Genomic DNA, 24438 nt, shown 5'->3' on the forward strand with positions numbered 1-24438 from the left:
ATGTCCCAACCCGTTTTTCAGACACCGCACAGGGGAGGACAGGGTTAATGAACTGAGCCGTCAACCTTGTGTTTCCTGGATGGGAAGAAGCTACGTCGTTGATAGTATATAGCTATCTACTTCAGTCTCATCCTCCTTCGCCTATCTAGCCAAGGTATTTAGTTAGCTACAGTGATGTTCAAATTGATGAAATAAACATATATTTGTTTTAAACCAACAATAGCCAGCCACAGTAAACAACGTTAGCTAGCTTAGCAAGCGTTTAGCTTGTTCTACAGCCACGTAGCTAACGTTATGGCACTCAACGAATGATGCATTAAAAACGGACATTTTATTGTCTAGCTGGGTATCAAGATAAATGCTGTGCTGAATGAACGTATAGAAATGCGGTTCATTTTAAGAAATGAACCCGCTAGTTAGCTTTCTTTAGAGCTAACTAGGTCATTGCACGTGTTTCCTTTGAAATGCTACATATTAGCTAGTTAGTTAGGCATGACAAGTTAGAAAGTAGCTGACTACCGGTTTCATTGTAGAGACAGTAGGCTAACAGACTGACGTTTTTAGCTTTATGAGTTTGTTTACAAACCCATTCTTGACCTATTTGGACCGTTGCCTTATTTAAATAGGACTTGTCTCCCATTTATATAGAACAACCCCTACCCTATAGAATTACATAACATTATGTTACACATTTTACCTGCAGGTAACTTTTGGGCCACTTAACGTAAAGTCATATATCCTTTGGTAAAACCTAGGCTTTGCTTTCCATAAGGTAATGTCTGAACCAGCGAAGGCCAGCTCCGGCACAAGGGAACCGAGGGACCACAGTCACCACTCGGTAGATGGCCGTGCACTCTCTAACCATTCAGCGGCATCCGATGGTCACACATTCACTCCTTCCAGGGCGTTGGATGACCACCATGCACACTCGCACCATTCAGACACAGTTGGTGGCAACGGGCATACACACTCAGGTCTTCCATTTGATGGCCGTATACACACATATATTCCAGACATGGATGAGGACAGGTACGTGTTATCGCTGTTTGTCACAGATGTATACATGGGGTTGATGGGCGGCAGGTAGCTTAGTGGGTAAGAGCGTTGTGCCAGTAACCGAAAGGTCGCTGGTTCTAATCCCCGAGCCGACTAGGTGAAAAATCTGTCGATGTGCCCTTGAGCAAGGCACTTAACCCTAATTGCTCCTGTAAATCGCTCTGGATAAGAGCGTCTGCCAAATGACTAAAATGTAAAAATGTAAAAATTTTGATGGGAGACCACTACAACCCCATTGAGTTCCAGTGGTCCTCATGCTCTATTCTATTCTATTCTATTCGGCTTTGACTCCTCCACACGATTCCTCCCACAGACGTGTTTTAGTAGGCCTACGTCATGGTACATCCTGTCTTCTCCCACTAATCACTAATGCTTAAATACTATTTATCTGAATCCTCTCTGTAATACAGGATCTACATGGACTACAATGCCACCACCCCGCTGGAGCCACAGGTGATCCAGGCTGTTACTGAAGCCCTGCATGAGGCATGGGGAAACCCTAGTAGCACCTACACACCAGGTGAGGGTGTTGGCACCAGGTGAGGGGTTGGCACCACGTGAGGGGTTAGCACCAGGTGAGGGGTTGGTACCAGGTGAGGGGTTGGCACCAGGTGAGGGGTTGGCACCAGGTGAGGGGTTGGCACCAGGTGAGGGGTTGGCACCAGGTGAGGGGTTGGCACCAGGTGAGGGGTTGGCACCAGGTGAGGGGTTGGCACCAGGTGAGGGGTTGGCACCAGGTGAGGGGTTGGCACCAGGTGAGGGGTTAGCACCAGGTGAGGGGTTGGCACCAGGTGAGGGGTTGGCACCAGGTGAGGGGTTGGCACCAGGTGAGGGGTTAGCACCAGGTGAGGGGTTGGCACCAGGTGAGGGGTTAGGAACAACCTTGGAGGACCAAAAACAGAAGTTGTTGACTATCTTGTCATCCCCACTGATTGTATTAACGTCTTTAGTTGTTGACTATCTTGTGTCATCCCCACTGATTGTATTAATATCTTTAGCTATGTGCGTTTTGAATTCGTCATCTCTTTCTTATTCCAGGTGTGAAAGCCAAGAAGATCATTACCCAGGCGAGAGAGAATGTGGCTAGAATGGTCGGGGGAAAAGCAGATGACATCATCTTCACCTCTGGTGGGACCGAGGTAGAACGATAGTCGTGTTATACTGCACATGAACACAACGTGGCATCTGGCTTGTAATGTCTGGCTCAAAACCACTGCAGTGGTGAAACATACCATTTGGGATACTTTCCTCCTTTCTCTTCAGGCCAATAACCTGGTGTTCCGCAGTGCCCTGGAGGCCTACAGAGAGAGCTGCAGGGCTGCAGAGCGGAGAGGGGAGAGCCATCACCATGACAACGGCAGCACCTCCGCCTGGCCTCTCCCTCACATCCTCGTCTCTAACGTAGAGCATGACTCGGTCAGACTAACCACTGAACACCTGCTGAAGGACGCCACGGCAGGTAGTGGGGTTTAACACGGCAGGTAGTGGGGTTTAACACGGCAGGTAGTGGGGTTTAACACGGCAGGTAGTGGGGTTTAACACGGCAGGTAGTGGTTTAACGGGTAGTGGGGTTTAACACGGCAGGTAGTGGGGTTTAACACGGCAGGTAGTGGGGTTTAACACGGCAGGTAGTGGGGTTTAACACGGCAGGTAGTGGGGTTTAACACGGCAGGTAGTGGGGTTTAACACGGCAGGTAGTGGGGTTTAACACGGCAGGTAGTGGGGTTTAACACGGCGGTAGTGGGGTTTACACGGAGGTAGTGGGGTTTAACACGGCAGGTAGTGGGGTTTAACACGGCAGGTAGTGGGGTTTAACACGGCAGGTAGTGGGGTTTAACACGGCAGGTAGTGGGGTTTAACACGGCAGGTAGTGGGGTTTAACACTCCTTGTTCTGGATTTTATATTTATTTACGGATGAGGAGGAGAATGATGTTGATATTGAGATGATGATGATGGTGATGATCAATCATCATCATATTTATAACATATAACACTTAACAGTGTAACGAGAACTTTATTATCTCAATACTGTACATACAAAAATAATTATACTGTAATAAGGATATAACTGTAAAGTAAAGCCTTACCCTTTTTTTATTTCCAGTAACTGTGATAAATAAACCAAATGTTGTCCTTGATAGTCAATGACCTGACGGTAGGCCTATCTGGGTTGTCTGTCCTAGATGTGACGTCAGTGGCGGTTTCCAAGGTGACGGGGAGGGTAGAGGTGGAGGATGTGCTGGCTGCTGTCCGCTCCTCCACCTGTCTCATCTCTATCATGATGGCTAACAACGAGACAGGAGTCCTGATGGTGAGGGAGACACACGGACGGACGGACGGACGGACGGACAGCATGACCTAGTTTTTTCACACCTGCATGGCCCTACCAAACACACACAACTGTCCACAGATCCTAAATGTTAACCCAAGTCACTCGTCTTGCCCAGAACCACAATGGATATTACTGCTGTACTATTTATTATTTATCACTACAGATATTACTAACATACTGTATATTACTAACATAGACTGAGTGTACTGAGTTGCACCCCCCCTTGCCCTCAGAACAGCCTGGACTCTACAAGGTGTCGAAAGCGTTCCACAGGGATGCTGCCCCATGTTGACTCCAATGCTTCCCACAGTTGTGTCAAGTTGGCTGGATGTCATATGGGTGGTGGACCATTCTTGATACACACGGGAAACTGTTGAGCGTGGAAAAACCCAGCAGCGTTGCAGTTCTTGACACAAACCTGGCACCTACTACCATACCCTGTTCAAAGGCACTTAAATATTTTGTCTTGCCCATTCACCTTCTGAATGGCACACATACACAATCCATATCTCAATTGTCTCAAGGCTTTAAAATCCTTCTTTAACCTGTCTCCTCCCCTTCATCTACACTGATTTAAGTGGATTTAACAAGCGACATCCACTTTCACCTGGTCAGTCTATGTCATGGAAAAAGCAGTTGTTCATAATGTTTTTAACACTGTGTAAATTACTAACATACACTATACATACAAAAGTATATGGACATCCCTTTGTAATGAGTAGATTCGACTAGTTCAGCCACCCTTGTTACTGACAGATGTATAAAATCAAGCACACAGCCATGCAATCTCCATAGACAAACATTGGCAGTAGAATGGGGCCTTACAGAAGAGCTCAGTGACTTTCAACGTGGCACCGTCATAGAACGCCACCTTTCCAACAAGTCAGTTCATAAAATGTCTGCCCTGCTAGAGCTGCCCCAGTCAACTGTAAGTGCTGTTATTGTGAAGTGGAAACGTCTAGGAGCAACAACGGCTCAGCCACGAAGTGGTAAGCCACACAAGCTCACAGAACGGGACCGCTGAGTGCTGAAGCGCATAAAAATGGTCTGTCCTCGGTTGCAACACTCAATACCGAGTTCCAAACTGCCTCTGGAAGCAACGTCAGCACAATAACTGTTCGTCGGGAGCTTCATGAAATGGGTTTCCATGGCCGAGCAGCTGCACACAAGCCTAAGATCACCATGCGCAATGCCAAGCATCGGCTGGGGTGGTGTAAAGCTTGCCACCATTGGACTCTGGAGCAGTGGAAACGCGTTCTCTGGAGTGATGAGTCATGCTTCACCATCTGGCAGTCTGACGGATGAATCTGGGTTTGGCGGCTGCCAGGAGAACGCTACCTGTCCGAATGCATTGTGCCAAATGTAAAGATTGGAGGAGGAGGAATAATGGTCTGGGGCTGTTTTTCATGGTTCGGGCTAGGCACCTTAGTTCCAGTGAAGGGAAATCTTAACGCTACAGCATACAATGACGTTCTAGACAATTCTGTGCTTCAACTGTTAGGCAACAGTTTGGGGAAGGCCCTTTCCTGTTTCAGCATGACAGTGCCCCCGTACACAAAGTGATGTCCATACAGAAATGGTTTGTCGAGATCGATGTGCAAGAACTTGACTGGCCTGCACAGAGCCCTGACCTCAACCCCATCGAACACCTTTGGGATGAATTGGAGCTCCGACTGCGAGCCATGCCTAATCGCCCAACATCAGTGCCCGACCTCACTAATTATCTTGTGGCTGAATGGAAGCAAGTCCCCGCAGCAATGTTCCAACATCTAGTGGAAAGCCTTCCCAGAAGAGTGGAGGCTGTTATAGCAGCAAAGGGGGGGGACCAACTCCATATGAATGATTTTGGAATGAGATGTTGGACGAGCAGGTGTCCACATACTTTTGGTCATGTAGTGTATCTCAATCACAGATATTACTAACAGTATTATGACTGCACTACTGTATGTGTTTCTCCTGACAGCCAATCAGAGAGCTCTGTCAGAGGATCAGATTTGTCAACAGACAGCGTCAACATAGAATCCTCCTACACACTGACGCGGCCCAGGCCATAGGCAAGGTGCGGGTCGACGCCCTTGACCTGGGAGTGGATTACCTCACCATTGTAGGACACAAGGTCAGGGGTCAGGTCTCTTCTGGACTTCAGGCAAATCTGAAATGTGTTTCCTTGATTCCTAATGTTCTCAAAACGTATTGGAGGAGAGGGTCAGAGACCCTAAGATCTTCTCCTCCAATGCGTTTTGAGGTACGAGTCAAGATGCGAGGAATCAAGGAAATACAATTTAGATTCACCCATGGATACTGTGATTGGCTATGTCTTCTGTTGCATTCTGGGAAGATGAGTTCTTGTATTGAGTTCTGAGAATCTTAGAAGGTTTTTATTCCGTCACTTTGGTTTCCAGTTCTACGCACCGAGGATAGGGGCGCTGTATGTGAACGGCCCAGGAACAACCACACCACTCTACCCGATGTTGTTTGGAGGGGGACAGGAGAGGAACTTCAGACCAGGGTATCATTCAAGTAATTATGTGTGCTTCCCAAAATGGCACCCTATTCCCTATGTAGTGCACTACTTTTGACCAGGGTCCATAAGGCTCTGGTCAAAACTAGTGCATCACTATATAGGGAATAGGGTGCCATTGATACTCAATTACTCGCCACACTGAGATATTTTGACCATTTAAATAGCTATTATGTATGTATAAAAAAAAAAACTCTGAAGTTATAATGAACAACAGATGAAGATATTACAAGTGATGAAGTAATAGCACTGTATTTTCATGTTTGGCTTGTTTTAGCACTGAGAACACACCCATGATCGCTGGCCTTGGAAAGGTACAGTATGGGAATCATTACAGTATTAATTAGTCCATTTGTGTAACGACACGTTATGACCCTTTCTACTACCGTATTTTCCGCACTATAAGGCGCACCGGAGTATAAGCCGCAGCAGCTAAATTGAATGATATTGAATGATGTGTACATATATAAGCCGCACTGGACTATAAGCCGCAGGTGTTTTAATGTTTAATTACCATATGTAAGGGTTCGTGCACAGAGGGGATTGTCGGGAAAGAGACAAACTGTCTCGCTCTCGTAATGTCTGTCTGTCTTCCTCTCGTTCTGTCTCTCGTTCTGTCTCTCGTACCACTCTCGGTTCCACTTTTACTTTTGCGCGCTACCTGTCTCACTCTTTTCCGGCCTCCAGCTTTTCCTGCTGGAGCCCGCCGCTTAAAGGTGGGGGGGGCGCGGACCGGTCATAGAGCCCATAGAGTTAAAGTTGGTGGACTGTAACCTGTAAAATCCATAGATTTAGGAGGTCTTCTAGTGGCCGTTAGCTGTAAAAATCCATAGATTAGCCGCACCGTTATATAAGCCGCAGGGTCGAAAAATGGGAAAAAAGGCGCGGCTTATAGTCCGAAAATTACGGTACTCAATATGTATTTTACTAAAACTGGTGGCCAAATACAGTTATATAAGTATTGCTAAAGCAAACCATATTCATGGTGTCTATATGATGTGATGATGCAGAGCCTGTAGCTGAACTAAAGAGTTGTCGCTCTACTAGGCAGCAGAGCTGGTGAACTAAAGAGTTGTCTCTCTACTAGGCAGCAGAGTTGGTGAACTAAAGAGTTGTCTCTCTACTAGGCAGCAGAGCTAGTAAACTAAAGAGTTGTCTCTCTACTAGGTAGCAGAGCTAGTGAACTAAAGAGTTGTCTCTCTACTAGGCAGCAGAGTTGGTGAACTAAAGAGTTGTCTCTCTACTAGGCAGCAGAGCTGGTGAACTAAAGATTTGTCTATCTACTAGGCAGCAGAGCTGGTGAACTAAAGAGGTGTCTCTCTACTAGGCAGCAGAGTTGGTGAACTAAAGAGTTGTCTCTCTACTAGGCAGCAGAGCTGGTGAACTAAAGAGTTGTCTCTCTACTAGGCAGCAGAGCTGGTGAACTAAAGAGTTGTCTCTCTACTAGGCAGCAGAGTCTGTAGCTGAACTAAATAGTTGTGTCTCTACTAGGCAGCAGAGTTGGTGAACTAAAGAGTTGTCTCTCTTCTAGGCAGCAGAGCTGGTGAACTAAAGAGTTGTCTCTCTACTAGGCAGCAGAGTCTGTAGCTGAACTAAATAGTTGTGTCTCTACTAGGCAGCAGAGTTGGTGAACTAAAGAGTTGTCTCTCTACTAGGCAGCAGAGCTGGTGAACTAAAGAGTTGTCTCTCTACTAGGCAGCAGAGTCTGTAGCTGAACTAAATAGTTGTCTCTACTAGGCAGCAGAGCTGGTGAACTAAAGAGTTGTCTCTCTACTAGGCAGCAGAGCTGGTGAACTCTAACCTGACTGAGTATGAGACTCATATGCTGGATACAAGGGACTACCTGGAGGAACGACTAGAGGTATAGTAACAGAACGTTAGTCTGTTAATCCATCCGTTTTAGACTATCACAAGCATCAATGTTTTTGTTGGATTTCAGAAATTATTTATAGCCTGTGTTGACACTGTTCTGGAAGCTGTTTTGGAGATTTGTTCAGTAGTTTCAATGTAGAACCAACATTTATTTTCCTTGTAGATAGTGGCCTGTTTTCCTTAGAATTTACTGTTTCGTGAGTGAAGTCAATGTACAGTATAGTAAATCTTATTAATTCTATGTCCACATCTTTGCTGTTGTGTGTTGCCAGGCCGTCTTTGGGAGAGAGAGGATCCATTTCAACAGTCATTTCCCTGACTCAGAGACCCTCCCCAACACCTGTAACGTGTCCGTTCTGGGTCCTGGACTACAGGGTTAGTAGAAATGTGCTATTGAGCTGTGCAGTCTCTTTTGTTACATACGTCGGCCACGCAATAACAGCCAGTGAAACTACATTGGTAAATATGTAATAATTGGCCAGTGGACTATCACAGCTCCGTGGATGTGGACTCTGAATTGAGCTGCAGAGTCACACTGGCGTCTTCCTTGTCTCTACCCTTCCTGCCGTGGGATTTGTCTCTGTCAATCTGCCACCCTGTACAGCAGCCTTTGTTAAAGTATGGGTTGGGTCGCGGACATGTTAATGGTGGGTTGCGACATTGCAGACTACAAAAAATCAATATATACAGTGCCTTCGGAAAGTATTCAGACCCATTGACTTTTGTGGGGGAAAAACTCATTATGACTGGCTGGGCCTGGCTCCCAAGTGGGTGGGCCTATGCCCTCCCAGTCCCACCCATGGCTGTGCCCCTGCCCATTCATGTGAAATCCATAGTCTAGGGCCTAATTTATTTATCTCAATCGACTGACTTCATTATATGAACTGTAACTCAGTAAAATCATTGAAATTGTTGCACATTACTTCGGAAAGTATTCAGACCCCTTGACTTTTTCCACATTTTGTTACGTTACAGCCTTATTCTAAAATGGATGATAAAAAACAAATCCTCAGCAATCTACACAGAATACCCCATAATGACAAAGCGAAAACTGATTTTTAGAAATTTTAGCAAATGTATTAAAAAACAACAACAGAAATACCTTATTTACATAAGTTTTCAGACCCTTTGCTATGAGACTCGAAATTGAGCTCAGGTGCACGCTGTTTCCATTGATCATCCTTGAGATGTTTCTACAACTTGATTGGAGTCCACCTGTGGTAAATTCAACTGATTGGACATGATTTGGAAAGGCACCCAGCTGTCTATATAAGGTCCCACAGTTGACAGTGCATGTCAGAGCAAAAAACAAGCCATGAGGTCGAAGGAATTGTCCGTAGAGCTCCGAGACAGGATTGTGTCAAGGCACAGATCTGGGGAAGGGTACCAAAAAATTTCTGCAGCATTGAAGGTCCCCAAGAACACAGTGGCCTCCATCATTCTTAAATGGATGAAGTTTGGAACCACCAAGACTCTTCCTAGAGCTGGCCGCCCGGGTTAAACTGAGCAATCGGGGGAGAAGGGCCTTGGTCAGGGAGGTAACCAAGAACCCGATGGGTCACTCTTGACAGAGCTCTAGAGTTCCTCTGTGGAGATGGGAGAACCTTCCAGGAGGACAACCATCTCTACAGCACTCCACCAATCAGGCCTTTATTGTAGAGTGGCCAGACGGAAGCCACTCCTCAGTAAAAGGCACATGACAGCCCACTTGAAAAGGCACCTAAAGGACTCTCAGACCATGAGAAATAAGATTATCTGGTCTGATGAAACCAAGATTGAACTCTTTGGCCTGAATGCCAAGTGTCACATCTGGAGGAAACCTGGTACCATCCCTATGGTGAAGCATGGTGGTGGCAGTATCATGCTGTGGGGATGTTTTTCAGCGGCAGGGACTGGGAAACTAGTCAGGATCGAGGCAAAGATGAACTGAACAAAGTACAGAGAGATCCTTGATGAAAACCTGCTCCGGAGTGCTCAGGACCTCAGACTGGGGTGAAGGTTCACCTTCCAACAGGACAACGACCCTAAGCACACAGCCTAGACAATGCAGGAGTGGCTTCGGGACAAGTCTCTGAATGTCCTTGAGTGACCCAGACAGAGCCCGGACTTGAACCCGATCCAACATCTCTGAAGAGACCTGAAAATAGCTGTGCAGCAACGCTCCCCATCCAACCTGACAGAGCTTGAGAGGATCTGCAGAGAAGAATGGGAGAAACTCCCCAAATACAGATGTGCCAATCTTGTAGCGTCATACCCAAGAAGACTCAATGCTGTAATCGCTGCCAAAGGTGCTTCAACAAAGTACTGAGTAAAGGGTCTGAATACATATGTAAATGTGATATTTCCGTTAAAAAAATATATAAATTAGCAAAAATGTCTAACATGTTTTTGCATTGTCATTATAGGGTATTGTGTGTAGATTGATGAGGGGGGAAAAAACTATTTAATCCATTTTAGAATAAGGCCGTAACTTAAGGGGTATGAATAGTTTCCGAATGCACTATTCATACCCCTTACTCATACCCCTGAACTAAAATATAAATGCAACATGCAACAATTTCAGTGATTTTACTGAGTTACAGTTCATATAATGAAGTCAGTAAATTGAAATAAATTCATTATGCCCTAATCTATGGATTTCACATGAATGGGCAGGGGCACAGTCATGGGTGGACCTGGGAGGGTTTAGGCCCACCCGCTTGGGGGCCAGGCCCAGCCAGTCAGAATGTTTTCTCCACATTAGGGCTTTATTACAGACAGAAATACTCCTCACTTTCATCAGCTGTCCGGGTGGCTGGTCTCAGACGATCCCACAGGTGAAGAAGCCGGATGTGGAGGTCCTGGGCTGACGTAGTTACACGTGGTCTGTGGTTGTGAGGCCGGTTGGACATACTGTCAAATTCTCTAAAACGACATTGGAGGCGGCTTATGGTAGAGAAATTAACATTAAATTATCTGGCAACCGCTCTTGTGGACATCCCTGCAATCAGCATGCCAATTGCACGCTTCCTCAAAACTTGAGACATCTGTGGCATTGTGTTGTGTGACAAAACTACACATTTTAGACTGGCCAATATTGTCCCCAGCACAAGGTGCACCTGTGTAATGATGTTGCTGTTTAATCAGCTTCTTGATATGCCACACCTGTCAGGTGGATGGTTTATCTTGGCAAAGGAGAATTGCTCACTAACAGGGATGTAAACACATTTGTGCACATTTGAGAGAAATCAGCTTTTTGTGCGTATGGAACATTTCTGGAATCTTTTATTTCTGCTCATGAAACATGGGACCAACACTTTACATGTTGCGTTTATATTTTTGTTCCGTATTTTTTGTACAGTATATACAGTTGAAGTCGGAAGTTTACATACACTTAGGTTGGAGTCATTCAAACTTGTTTTTCAACCACTCCACAAATGTCTTGTTAACAAACTATAGTTTTGGCAAGTCGGTTAGGAAATCTACTTTGTGCATGACACAAGTAATCTTTCCAACAATTGTTTACAGACAGATTATTTCACTTATAATTCACTGTATCACAATTCCAGTGGGTCAGAAGATTACATACACTAAGTTGACTGTGCTTTTAAACAGCTTGGAAAATTCCAGAAAATGATGTCATGGCTTTAGAGGCTTCTGATAGGCTAATTGGCATCATTTGAGTCAATTGGAGGTGTACCTGTGGATGTATTTCAAGGCCTACCTTCACACTCAGTGCCTCTTTGCTTGACATCATGGGAAAATGAAAAGAAATCAGCCAAGACCTCAGAAAAAAAGTTGTAGACCTCCACAAGTCTGGTTCATCCTTGGGAGCAATTTCCAAACGCCTGAAGGTACCACGTTCATCTGTACAAACAATAGTATGCAAGTATAAACACCATGGGACCACGCAGCCATCATACCGCTCAGGAAGGAGACCCGTTCTGTCTCCTAGAGATAAAAATACTTTGGTGCGAAAAGTGCAAATCAATCCCAGAACAACAGCAAAGGACCTTGTGAAGATGCTGGAGGAAACAGGTACAAAAGTATCTATATCCACAGTAAAACAAGTCCTATATCTATGGTTTTCAAGTGCACATGGTGACAAAGATCGTACTTTTTGGAGAAATGCCCTCTGGTCTGATGAAACAACAATAGAAATGTTTGGCCATAATGACCATCATTATATTTGGAGGGAAAAGGGGGATGCTTGCAAGCTGAAGAACACCATCCCAACTGTGAAGCACGGGGGTGGCAGCATCATGCTGTGGGGGTGCTTTGCTGCAGGAGGGACTGGTGCACTTCACAAAATAGATGGCATAATGAGGAAGGAAAATGATGTGGATATATTGAAGCAACATCTCAAGACATCAGTCAGGAAGTTAAAGCTTGGTCGCAAATGGGTCTTCCAAATTGACAATGACCCCAAGCAAAGTTGTGGCAAAATGTCTTAAGGACAACAAAGTCAAGGTATTGGAGTGGCCATCTCAAAGCCCTGACCTCAATCATATAGAAAATGTGTGGGCAGAACTGAAAAAGCGTGTGCGAGCAAGGAGGCCTACAAACCTGACTCAGTTACACCAGCTCTGTCAGGAGGAATGGGCCAAAATTCACCCAACTTATTGTGGGAAGCTTGTGGAAGGCTACCCGAAACGTTTGACCCAAGTTAAACAATTAAAAGGCAACGCTACCAAATACTTATTGAGTGTATGTAAACTTCTGACCCACTGGGAATGTGATGAAAGAAATAAAAGCTGAAATAAATCATTCTCTCTACTATTATTCTGACATTTCACATTCTTAAAATAAAGTGGTGATCCTAACTGACCTAAGACAGGGAATTTTTACTAGGATTAAATGTCAGGAATCTTGAATAACTGAGTTTAAATGTATTTGGCTAAGGTGTATGTAAACTTCCGACTTCAACTGTATATATATTGTTTAGTTTTTTGGGGAGTGTGGGGGGGGGAACTCTGTCAGGGTTCTCAACTTCCTGTTGAGAGTTAGAATAGTAGAATATTGACGTGGAATTTCTAAATGTGGTCGTGCATCATCAGTTATTCTCTTGTTACGTCAGTCACCTGACAGTCACTCAATTAGCCATGCCAGCTAACATTTTGTAGATTGGTAGTTAGTCTAGCCAGTTATCTACACTTGTAGTAATCATGGCTGAATACCGACCGGGCACGCTGGGCACGTGCCAAGTAGGGTTGGCCGATTTTTACGATTGTATCGTCTGTCGACGATGTTTGACAGCCGTTGTCGATGGTGACGACATCGTGATGTCACAAAGGATGGTTTAGCATATATATATATTTGCGAGAGAAAAAAATCATATGGGGGATTGGAAGTGATGCAGACAATTACATTGATGGAAGTTACAATCTATCTGCAATATTAAAGCTGATCTACCCCCTAAAAAAAAAAGATTAAAAAGAAGAAGAAAAGATAGACTAATCCAATAGGAAGTTTAAACAAACCTGATATGTTTTTGCTTTACATGATCAAAGTGTAAGCAGTATAAATTGTGCCATCGGACAATCCCTCCTGGCAACCCAAACAGCCAATAATAGAGACCTAAACATAGGCTACTGTCAAAAGTTGCAGTAAACATTACTTTTAACAAGTAATGGTAGAATTGCGTAACGTAATCCTTGAATTGCGTAACGGGCAGTCAGGGGAAAATCTCCCGCAGCAGCACTTTCAATAAGCGGGAACAAAAAATGATGGAATGATGAGTTGTCTCACAAACAACTTTATTTTAAATAGCTTACAAATTGGCTCATTCATCCCCCCTCCTCTCCCCTGTAAGTATTCCACAGGTCGTTGCTGTAAATGAGACTGTGTTCTCAGTCAAAACGGGGCATGTTTTCATGAGCTTGGGTCCCAGGAAAACAGTGAATTTCTCATTTGGTTCCCAGGAAAACAGTGAATTTCTCATTTGGTTCCCAGGAAAACAGTGAATTTCTCATTTGGTTCCCAGGAAAACAGTCAATAAGAACCCCTGCTGTGCAGTATCTCTAACCCTACATCGTCGCGAGGTCACGACCTGCGTTGCTGTGGCTATTTATAAACTACAGCGGCTGTTAATGATTCATGTCTCTTCTGTCCCCCTGTACTGTACTGTAGGGAGGAAGGTATTGTCCAGCTGTAGAAGACTTCTGGCCAGTGTTGGGGCTGCATGCCATTCACACAGAGGAGACAGGTAAATACCTGACGCCTACAGTTACTAGCTACTGTATATCATAGACCTACAATAACTAGCTACTGTATATCATAGACCTACAATAACTAGCTTCATCATATACCTACAGTAACTAGCTACATCATAGACCTACAGTAACTAGCTACATCATAGACCTACAGTAACTAGCTACATCATAGACCTACAGTAACTAGCTACATCATAGACCTACAGTAACTAGCTACATCATAGACCTACAGTAACTAGCTACATCATAGACCTACAGTAACTAGCTACATCATAGACCTACAGTAACTAGCTACGTCATAGACCTACAGTAACTAGCTACATCATAGAGCTACAGTAACTAGCTACATCATAGACCTACAGTAACTAGCTACATCATAGACATACAGTAACTAGCTACATCATAGACCTACAGTAACTAGCTACATCATAGACCTACAGTAACTAGCTACATCATAGACCTACAGTAACTAGCTACATCATAGACCTACAGTAACTAGCTACATCATAGACCTACAGTAACTAGCTACATCATAGACCTACAGTAACTAGCTACATCATAGACCTACAGTAACTAGCTACATCATAGACCTACAGTAACTAGATCATCATAGACCTACAGTAACTAGCTACATCATAGACCTACAGTAACTAGATCATCATAGACCTACAGTAACTAGCTACATCATAGACCTACAGTAACTAGCTACATCATAGACCTACAGTAACTAGCTACATCATAGACCTACAGTAAATAGCTACATCATAGACATACAGTAACTAGCTACATCATAGACCTACAGTAACTAGCTACATCATAGACCTTCAGTAACTAGCTACATCATAGAGCTACAGTAACTAGCTACATCATAGACCTACAGTAACTAGCTACATCATAGAGCTACAGTAACTAGCTACATCATAGAGCTACAGTAACTAGCTACATCATAGACCTTCAGTAACTAGCTACATCATAGACCTACAGTAACTAGCTACATCATAGACCTACAGTAACTAGCTACATCATAGACCTACAGTAACTAGCTACATCATAGACCTTCAGTAACTAGCTACATCATAGACCTACAGTAACTAGCTACATCATAGAGCTACAGTAACTAGCTACATCATATACCTACAGTAACTAGCTACATCATAGACCTACAGTAACTAGCTACATCATAGAGCTACAGTAACTAGCTACATCATAGAGCTACAGTAACTAGCTACATCATAGACCTACAGTAACTAGCTACATCATAGACCTACAGTAACTAGCTACATCATAGACCTTCAGTAACTAGCTACATCATAGACCTACAGTAACTAGCTACATCATAGACCTTCAGTAACTAGCTACATCATAGAGCTACAGTAACTAGCTACATCATAGACCTACAGTAACTAGCTACATCATAGACCTACAGTAACTAGCTACATCATAGACCTACAGTAACTAGCTACATCATAGACCTACAGTAACTAGCTACATCATAGAGCTACAGTAACTAGCTACATCATAGAGCTACAGTAACTAGCTACATCATAGACCTACAGTAACTAGCTACATCATAGACCTACAGTAACTAGCTACATCATAGAGCTACAGTAACTAGCTACATCATAGACCTACAGTAACTAGCTACATCATAGACCTACAGTAACTAGCTACATCATAGACCTTCAGTAACTAGCTACATCATAGACCTACAGTAACTAGCTACATCATAGACCTTCAGTAACTAGCTACATCATAGACCTACAGTAACTAGCTACATCATAGACCTACAGTAACTAGCTACATCATAGAGCTACAGTAACTAGCTACATCATAGACCTACAGTAACTAGCTACATCATAGAGCTACAGTAACTAGATCATCATAGACCTACAGTAACTAGCTACATCATAGACCTACAGTAACTAGCTACATCATAGACCTACAGTAACTAGCTACATCATAGACCTACAGTAACTAGCTACATCATAGAGCTACAGTAACTAGCTACATCATAGAGCTACAGTAACTAGCTACATCATAGACCTACAGTAACTAGCTACATCATAGATCTACAGTAACTAGCTACATCATAGACCTACAGTAACTAGCTACATCATAGACCTACAGTAACTAGCTACATCATAGAGCTACAGTAACTAGCTACATCATAGACCTACAGTAACTAGCTACATCATAGATCTACAGTAACTAGCTACATCATAGACCTACAGTAACTAGCTACATCATAGACCTACAGTAACTAGCTACATCATAGACCTACAGTAACTAGCTACATCATAGACCTACAGTAACTAGCTACATCAGAGAGCTACAGTAACTAGCTACATCATAGAGCTACAGTAACTAGCTACATCATAGACCTACAGTAACTAGCTACATCATAGACCTACAGTAACTAGCTACATCATAGAGCTACAGTAACTAGCTACATCATAGACCTACAGTAACTAGCTACATCATAGACCTACAGTAACTAGCTACATCATAGAGCTACAGTAACTAGCTACATCATAGAGCTACAGTAACTAGCTACATCATAGAGCTACAGTAACTAGCTACATCATAGACCTACAGTAACTAGCTACATCATAGACCTACAGTAACTAGCTACATCATAGACCCTACAGTAACTAGCTACATCATAGACCTACAGTAACTAGCTACATCATAGACCTACAGTAACTAGCTACATCATAGACCTACAGTAACTAGCTACATCATAGACCTACAGTAACTAGCTACATCATAGACCTACAGTAACTAGCTACATCATAGACCTACAGTAACTAGCTACATCATAGACCTACAGTAACTAGCTACATCATAGACCTACAGTAACTAGCTACATCATAGACCTACAGTAACTAGCTACATCATAGACCTACAGTAACTAGCTACATCATAGACCTACAGTAACTAGCTACATCATAGACCTACAGTAACTAGCTATCAATCAATCAATCAATTTTATTTTATATAGCCCTTCTTACATCAGCTAATATCTCGAAGTGCTGTACAGAAACCCAGCCTAAAACCCCAAACAGCTAGTAATGCAGGTGTAGAAGCACGGTGGCTAGGAAAAACTCCCTAGAAAGGCGAAAGCCTAGGAAGAAACCTAGAGAGGAACCAGGCTATGAGGGGTGGCCAGTCCTCTTCTGGCTGTGCCGGGTGGAGATTATAACAGAACCATGCCAAGATGTTCAAAAATGTTCATAAGTGACAAGCATGGTCAAATAATAATCAGGAATAAATATCAGTTGGCTTTTCATAGCCGATCATTAAGAGTTGAAAACAGCAGGTCTGGGACAGGTAGGGGTTCCATAACCGCAGGCAGAACAGTTGAAACTGGAATAGCAGCAAGGCCAGGCGGACTGGGGACAGCAAGGAGTCACCACGGACGGTAGTCCCGACGTATGGTCCTAGGGCTCAGGTCTCTCAGTTGGCTTTTCATAGCCGATCATTAAAGAGTTGAAAACAGCAGGTCTGGGACAGGTAGGGGTTTCGTAGCCGCAGGCAGAACAGTTGAAACTGGAATAGCAGCAAGGCCAGGCGGACTGGGGACAGCAAGGTGTCATCATGCCCGGTAGTCCTGACGTATGGTCCTAGGGCTCAGGTTCTCAGAGAGAAAGAGAGAACGAGAGAATTAGAGAGAGCATACTTAAATTCACACAGGACACTGGATAAGACAGGAGAAGTACTCCAGGTATAACCAACTAACCCCAGCCCCCGACACATAAACTACTGCAGCATAAATACTGGAGGCTGAGACAGGAGCGGTCCGGAGACACTGTGGCCCCATCCGAAGAAACCCCGGACAGGGCCAAACAGGAAGGATATAACCCCACCCACTCCGCCAAAGCACAGCCCCCGCACCACTAGAGGGATATCCCCAACCACCAACTTACAATCCTGAGACAAGGCCGAGTATAGCCCACAGAGGTCTCCACCACAGCACAAACCAAGGGGGGCGCCAACCCAGACAGGAAGATCACGTCAGTAACTCAACCCACTCAAGTGACGCACCCCTCCCAGGGACGGCATGAAAGAGCACCAGCAAGCCAGTGACTCAGCCCCTGCAACAGGGTTAGAGGCAGAGAACCCCAGTGGAGAGGGGAACCGGCCCGGCAGAGACAGCAAGGGCTGTTCGTTGCTCCAGCCTTTCCGTTCACCTTCACACTCCTGGGCCAGACTACACTCAATCATATGACCTACTGAAGAGATAAGTCTTCAGTAAAGACTTAAAGGTTGAGACCGAGTCTGCGTCTCTCACATGGGTAGGCAGACTGTTCCATAAAAATGGAGATCTATAGGAGAAAGCCCTGCCTCCCGCTGTTTGCTTAGAAATTCTAGGGACAATTAGGAGGCCTGCGTCTTGTGACCGTAGCGTACGTATTGGTATGTACGGCAGGACCAACTCGGAAAGATAGGTAGGAGCAAGCCCATGTAACGCTTTATAGGTTAACAGTAAAACCTTGAAATCAGCCCTTGCCTTAACAGGGAAGCCAGTGTAGGGAAGCTAGCACTGGAGTAATATGATCAAATTTCTTGGTTCTAGTCAGGATTCTAGCAGCCGTATTTAGCACTAACTGAAGTTTATTTAGTGCTTTATCCGGGTAGCCGGAAAATAGAGCATTGCAGTAGTCTAACCTAGAAGTAACAAATGCATGGATTAATTTTTCTGCATCATTTTTGGACAGAAAATTTCTGATTTTTGCAATGTTACGTAGATGGAAAAAAGCTGTCCTTGAAACAGTCTTGATATGTTCGTCAAAAGAGAGATCAGGGTCAAGAGTAACACCGAGGTCCTTCACAGTTTTATTTGAGACGACTTTACAACCATCTAGATGAATTGTCAGATTTAACAGAAGATCTCTTTGTTTCTTGGGACCTAGAACAAGCATCTCTGTTTTGTCCGAGTTTAAAAGTAAAAAAGTTTTCAGCCATCCACTTCCTTATGTCTGAAACACAGGCTTCTAGCGAGGGCAATTTTGGGGCTTCACCATGTTTCATTGAAATGTACAGCTGTGTGTCATCCGCATAGCAGTGAAAGTTAACATTATGTTTTCGAATAACATCCCCAAGAGGTAAAATATATAGTGAAAACAATAGTGGTCCTAAAACGGAACCTTGAGGAACACCGAAATGTACAGTTGATTTGTCGGAGGACAGACCATTCACAGAGACAAACTGATATCTTTCCGACAGGTAGGATCTAAACCAGGCCAGAACTTGTCCGTGTAGACCAATTTGGGTTTCCAGTCTCTCCAAAAGAATGTGGTGATCGATGGTGTCAAAGGCAGCACTAAGGTCTAGTAGCACGAGGACAGATGCAGAGCCTCGGTCTGACGCCATTAAAAGGTCATTTACCACCTTCACAAGTGCAGTCTCAGTGCTATGATGGGGTCTAAAACCAGACTGAAGCATTTCGTATACATTGTTTGTCTTCAGAAAGGCAGTGAGTTGCTGCGCAACAGCTTTTTCTAAAATTTTTGAGAGGAATGGAAGATTCGATATAGGCCGATAGTTTTTTATATTTTCCGGGTCAAGGTTTGGCTTTTTCAAGAGAGGCTTTATCACTGCCACTTTTAGTGAGTTTGGTACACATCCGGTGGATAGAGAGCTGTTTATTATGTTCAACATAGGAGGGCCAAGCACAGGAAGCAGCTCCTTCAGCAGTTTAGTAGGAATAGGATCCAGTATGCAGCTTGAAGGTTTAGAGGCCATGATTATTTTCATCATTGTGTCAAGAGATATAGTACTAAAACACTTAAGTGTCTCTCCCGATCCCAGGCCCTCGCAGAGCTGTGCAGATCCAGGACAGCTAAGCCCTGGAGGAATACGCAGATTCAAAGAGGAGTCCGTAATTTGCTTTCTAATGGTCATGATCTTTTCCTCAAAGAAGTTCATGAATTTATCACTGCTGAAGTGAAAGCCATCCTCTCTTGGGGAATGCTGCTTTTTAGTTAGCTTTGCAACAGTATCAAAAAGAAATTTTGGATTGTTCTTATTTTCCTCAATTAAGTTGGAAAAGTAGGATGATCGAGCAGCAGTGAGGGCTCTTCGGTACTGCACGGTACTGTCTTTCCAAGCTAGTCGGAAGACTTCCAGTCTACATCATAGAGCTACAGTAACTAGCTACATCATAGACCTACAGTAACTAGCTACATCATAGACCTACAGTAACTAGCTAAATCATAGAGCTACAGTAACTAGCTACATCATAGAGCTACAGTAACTAGCTACATCATAGAGCTACAGTAACTAGCTACATCATAGAGCTACAGTAACTAGCTACATCATAGACCTACAGTAACTAGCTACATCATAGACCTACAGTAACTAGCTACATCATAGACCTACAGTAACTAGCTACATCATAGACCTTCAGTAACTAGCTACATCATAGAGCTACAGTAACTAGCTACATCATAGACCTACAGTAACTAGCTACATCATAGACCTTCAGTAACTAGCTACATCATAGACCTACAGTAACTAGCTACATCATAGACCTACAGTAACTAGCTACATCATAGACCTACAGTAACTAGCTACATCATAGACCTACAGTAACTAGCTACATCATAGACCTACAGTAACTAGCTACATCATAGAGCTACAGTAACTAGCTACATCATAGACCCTACAGTAACTAGCTACATCATAGACCTACAGTAACTAGCTACATCATAGACCTACAGTAACTAGCTACATCATAGACCTACAGTAACTAGCTACATCATAGAGCTACAGTAACTAGCTACATCATAGACCTACAGTAACTAGCTACATCAAAGACCTACAGTAACTAGCTACATCATAGACCTACAGTAACTAGCTACATCATAGAGCTACAGTAACTAGCTACATCATAGAGCTACAGTAACTAGCTACATCATAGACCTACAGTAACTAGCTACATCATAGACCTACAGTAACTAGCTACATCATAGACCTACAGTAACTAGCTACATCATAGACCTACAGTAACTAGCTACATCATAGACCTTCAGTAACTAGCTACATCATAGAGCTACAGTAACTAGCTACATCATAGACCTACAGTAACTAGCTACATCATAGACCTACAGTAACTAGCTACATCATAGACCTTCAGTAACTAGCTACATCATAGACCTACAGTAACTAGCTACATCATAGACCTACAGTAACTAGCTACATCATAGACCTACAGTAACTAGCTACATCATAGACCTACAGTAACTAGCTACATCATAGACCTACAGTAACTAGCTACATCATAGAGCTCACAGTAACTAGCTACATCATAGAGCTACAGTAACTAGCTACATCATAGACCTACAGTAACTAGCTACATCATAGACCTACAGTAACTAGCTACATCATAGACCTACAGTAACTAGCTACATCATAGACCTACAGTAACTAGCTACATCATAGAGCTACAGTAACTAGCTACATCATAGAGCTACAGTAACTAGCTACATCATAGACATACAGTAACTAGCTACATCATAGACCTACAGTAACTAGCTACATCATAGACCTACAGTAACTAGCTACATCATAGACCTTCAGTAACTAGCTACATCATAGACCTACAGTAACTAGCTACATCATAGACCTACAGTAACTAGCTACATCATAGACCTACAGTAACTAGCTACATCATAGACCTACAGTAACTAGCTACATCATAGACCTACAGTAACTAGCTACATCATAGACCTACAGTAACTAGCTACATCATAGACCTACAGTAACTAGCTACATCATAGAGCTACAGTAACTAGCTACATCATAGAGCTACAGTAACTAGCTACATCATAGACCTACAGTAACTAGCTACATCATAGACCTACAGTAACTAGCTACATCATAGACCTACAGTAACTAGCTACATCATAGACCTACAGTAACTAGCTACATCATAGAGCTACAGTAACTAGCTACATCATAGAGCTACAGTAACTAGCTACATCATAGACATACAGTAACTAGCTACATCATAGACATACAGTAACTAGCTACATCATAGACCTACAGTAACTAGCTACATCATAGACCTACAGTAACTAGCTACATCATAGAGCTACAGTAACTAGCTACATCATAGAGCTACAGTAACTAGCTACATCATAGACCTACAGTAACTAGCTACATCATAGACCTACAGTAACTAGCTACATCATAGACCTACAGTAACTAGCTACATCATAGAGCTACAGTAACTAGCTACATCATAGACCTACAGTAACTAGCTACATCATAGACCTACAGTAACTAGCTACATCATAGACCTACAGTAACTAGCTACATCATAGAACTTCAGTAACTTTACAGTCACAAGAACTGCCCTTAGCCAAACTTAAGACTGTTACAAAATATATATATATACTGTATATATAGACATTATATATATATATATAGAAAGCATGCACATTAATTACAAACAACAAAATACATCACCCCTGTTTAGTGGAACCATTTTGTTTTGTTGACACTGTTAGTTTTCACTCTGTTTGTCCCTCAGGCCCTCCCATATCCTGCTGAGCTGTGGCATCCCTGAGGAGGTGGCAGCTAATGCCCTGAGGCTGAGTGTGGGGAGAAGCACCAGCAGGGCTGAGGTAGGCCTGGTGGTGGACGACCTGAAGAACGCTGTAGAGACGCTGCAGGGACTCAACTGATCACATTGATTGATTGATTGATTGATTGATTGATTGATTGATTGTTTGATCGATCGATTGACTGATTGGTTGATTGAGCTACAGACTGATTGACTGATTGGTTGATTGAGCTACAGACTGATTGACTGATTGGTTGATTGAGCTACACACTGATTGATTGACTGATTGACTGATCGATTGACTGATCGATTGACTGATTGGTTGATTGAGCTACACAATATACACCTGATAGTACTTTGATCTGCTGTGTTACAAACAGTAAATCATTTAAAGCAATACCTTGTAAATTCTACAATGAGAATTTATTTTGCAAATTTAAATAAATTGTGTCCTTTGTGAAAGGTGTTTGATATTTGTATGTAGACCTAATGTATACCTTTTGTGTTTATTAATTTAATTCAGGAGAAAATGTTTCCAATGTTTAAGACTGGAAAAAACGTATTCAAACTGACTTGAATGATGTGACTAGATGGATGGCTTTATCAAATCAAAATCAAATCAAATGTTATTGGTCAAATACACATATTTAGCAGATGGTATAGCGGGTGTAGCGAAATGCTTGGCTTCTAGCTCCGACAGTGCAGTAATATCTAACAAGTAATAATAATAATAATATGCCACTTAGCAGACACTTTTATCCAAAGCGACTTACTGGTGGTCCTGGGGATGGTGGTCCGGTGGGTGGTGGTCCTGGGGGTGGTGGTCCTGGGGGTGGTGGTCCTGGGGGTGGTGGTCCTGGGGGTCCTGGGGGTGGTGGTCCTGGGGGTGGTGGTCCTGGGGGTGGTGGTCCTGGGGGTCCTGGGGATGGTGGTCCTGGGGGGTGGTGGTCCTGGGGGGTGGTGGTCCTGGGGGGTGGTGGTCCTGGGGGTCCTGGGGATGGTGGTCCTGGGGGTGGTGGTCCTGGGGGTGGTGGTCCTGGGGATGGTGGTCCTGGGGGTGGTGGTCCTGGGGATGGTGGTCCTGGGGATGGTGGTCCTGGGGGTGGTGGTCCTGGGGGTGGTGGTCCTGGGGATGGTGGTCCTGGGGGTGGTGGTCCTGGGGGTGGTGGTCCTGGGGGTCCTGGGGATGGTGGTCCTGGGGGTGGTGGTCCTGGGGATGGTGGTCCTGGGGATGGTGGTCCTGGGGGTGGTGGTCCTGGGGGTGGTGGTCCTGGGGGTGGTGGTCCTGGGGATCGAACCCACTACCCTGGCGTTACAAGCGCCGTGCTCTACCAGCTGAGCTACAGAGGACCACAATAACTTCTATACAGTATAATAATAATAATAATAAACATAATTTACTTTTATGTAGGCTATAACCCATATGTGTATGCTAAATAAACACAAGAGACAGCTTTTAGCTCCGACAGTGCAGTAATATCTAACAAGTAATATCTAACAATTTCACAACATCTACCCAATACACACAAAGCTAAGTAAGGAATGGAATGGAATTAAGAATATATACATATATGGACGAGCAATGACAGAGCGGCATGGACTAAAATACGGTAGAATATTATAGTATAGAATACAGTATATACATATGAGATGAGTATTGCAAGATATGTAAACATTATTAAAGTGACTAGTGTTCCATTTCTTAAAGTGGCCAGTGATTTCTAGTCTATGTCTATAGGCAGCAGCCTCTAATGTGCTAGTGATATCCCCTTTAGTGTGCTTGCTATCAATCATCAGCTTCACTGGTTAATACTTAATCAGGGAAGCTAACAAAAACTTCCATGTGAATAGCATATCAGCTGTTTAAAATTGGAGATGCTTGTAAATGCTTCCGCA

General features: G+C 43.7%; 1 protein-coding gene across 1 annotated transcript; it reads left to right on the plus strand.

Moving 5' to 3' along the window:
- The first annotated feature begins 14 nt into the window (after positions 1 to 14).
- scly (selenocysteine lyase) lies at positions 15 to 23004 on the plus strand. Its single transcript, XM_045205808.1, has 13 exons — positions 15 to 154; positions 773 to 1029; positions 1467 to 1576; positions 2095 to 2195; positions 2320 to 2515; positions 3241 to 3368; positions 5353 to 5505; positions 5792 to 5898; positions 6188 to 6224; positions 7688 to 7771; positions 8055 to 8157; positions 13891 to 13966; positions 22510 to 23004. Exons 2-13 carry the CDS (start codon positions 776 to 778, stop codon positions 22661 to 22663), a joined length of 1503 nt encoding a protein of 500 aa, XP_045061743.1. The 5' UTR covers positions 15 to 154; positions 773 to 775; the 3' UTR covers positions 22664 to 23004.
- The last annotated feature ends 1434 nt before the right edge of the window (positions 23005 to 24438 follow it).

The sequence above is a fragment of the Coregonus clupeaformis genome, chromosome 20, assembly GCF_020615455.1.
Source record: "Coregonus clupeaformis isolate EN_2021a chromosome 20, ASM2061545v1, whole genome shotgun sequence".
NCBI classification, from domain to species: Eukaryota; Metazoa; Chordata; class Actinopteri; order Salmoniformes; family Salmonidae; genus Coregonus; species Coregonus clupeaformis.

Bases quoted from the DNA above. Each gene is read 5' to 3' on its own strand.
- scly (XM_045205808.1), top strand. From the start codon at position 776: ATGTCTGAACCAGCGAAGGCCAGCTCCGGCACAAGGGAACCGAGGGAC. The intron at 3,369-5,352 runs GTGAGGGAGACA...TTCTCCTGACAG, and splicing joins ACGAGACAGGAGTCCTGATG to CCAATCAGAGAGCTCTGTCA. The intron at 7,772-8,054 runs GTATAGTAACAG...GTGTGTTGCCAG, and splicing joins ACCTGGAGGAACGACTAGAG to GCCGTCTTTGGGAGAGAGAG.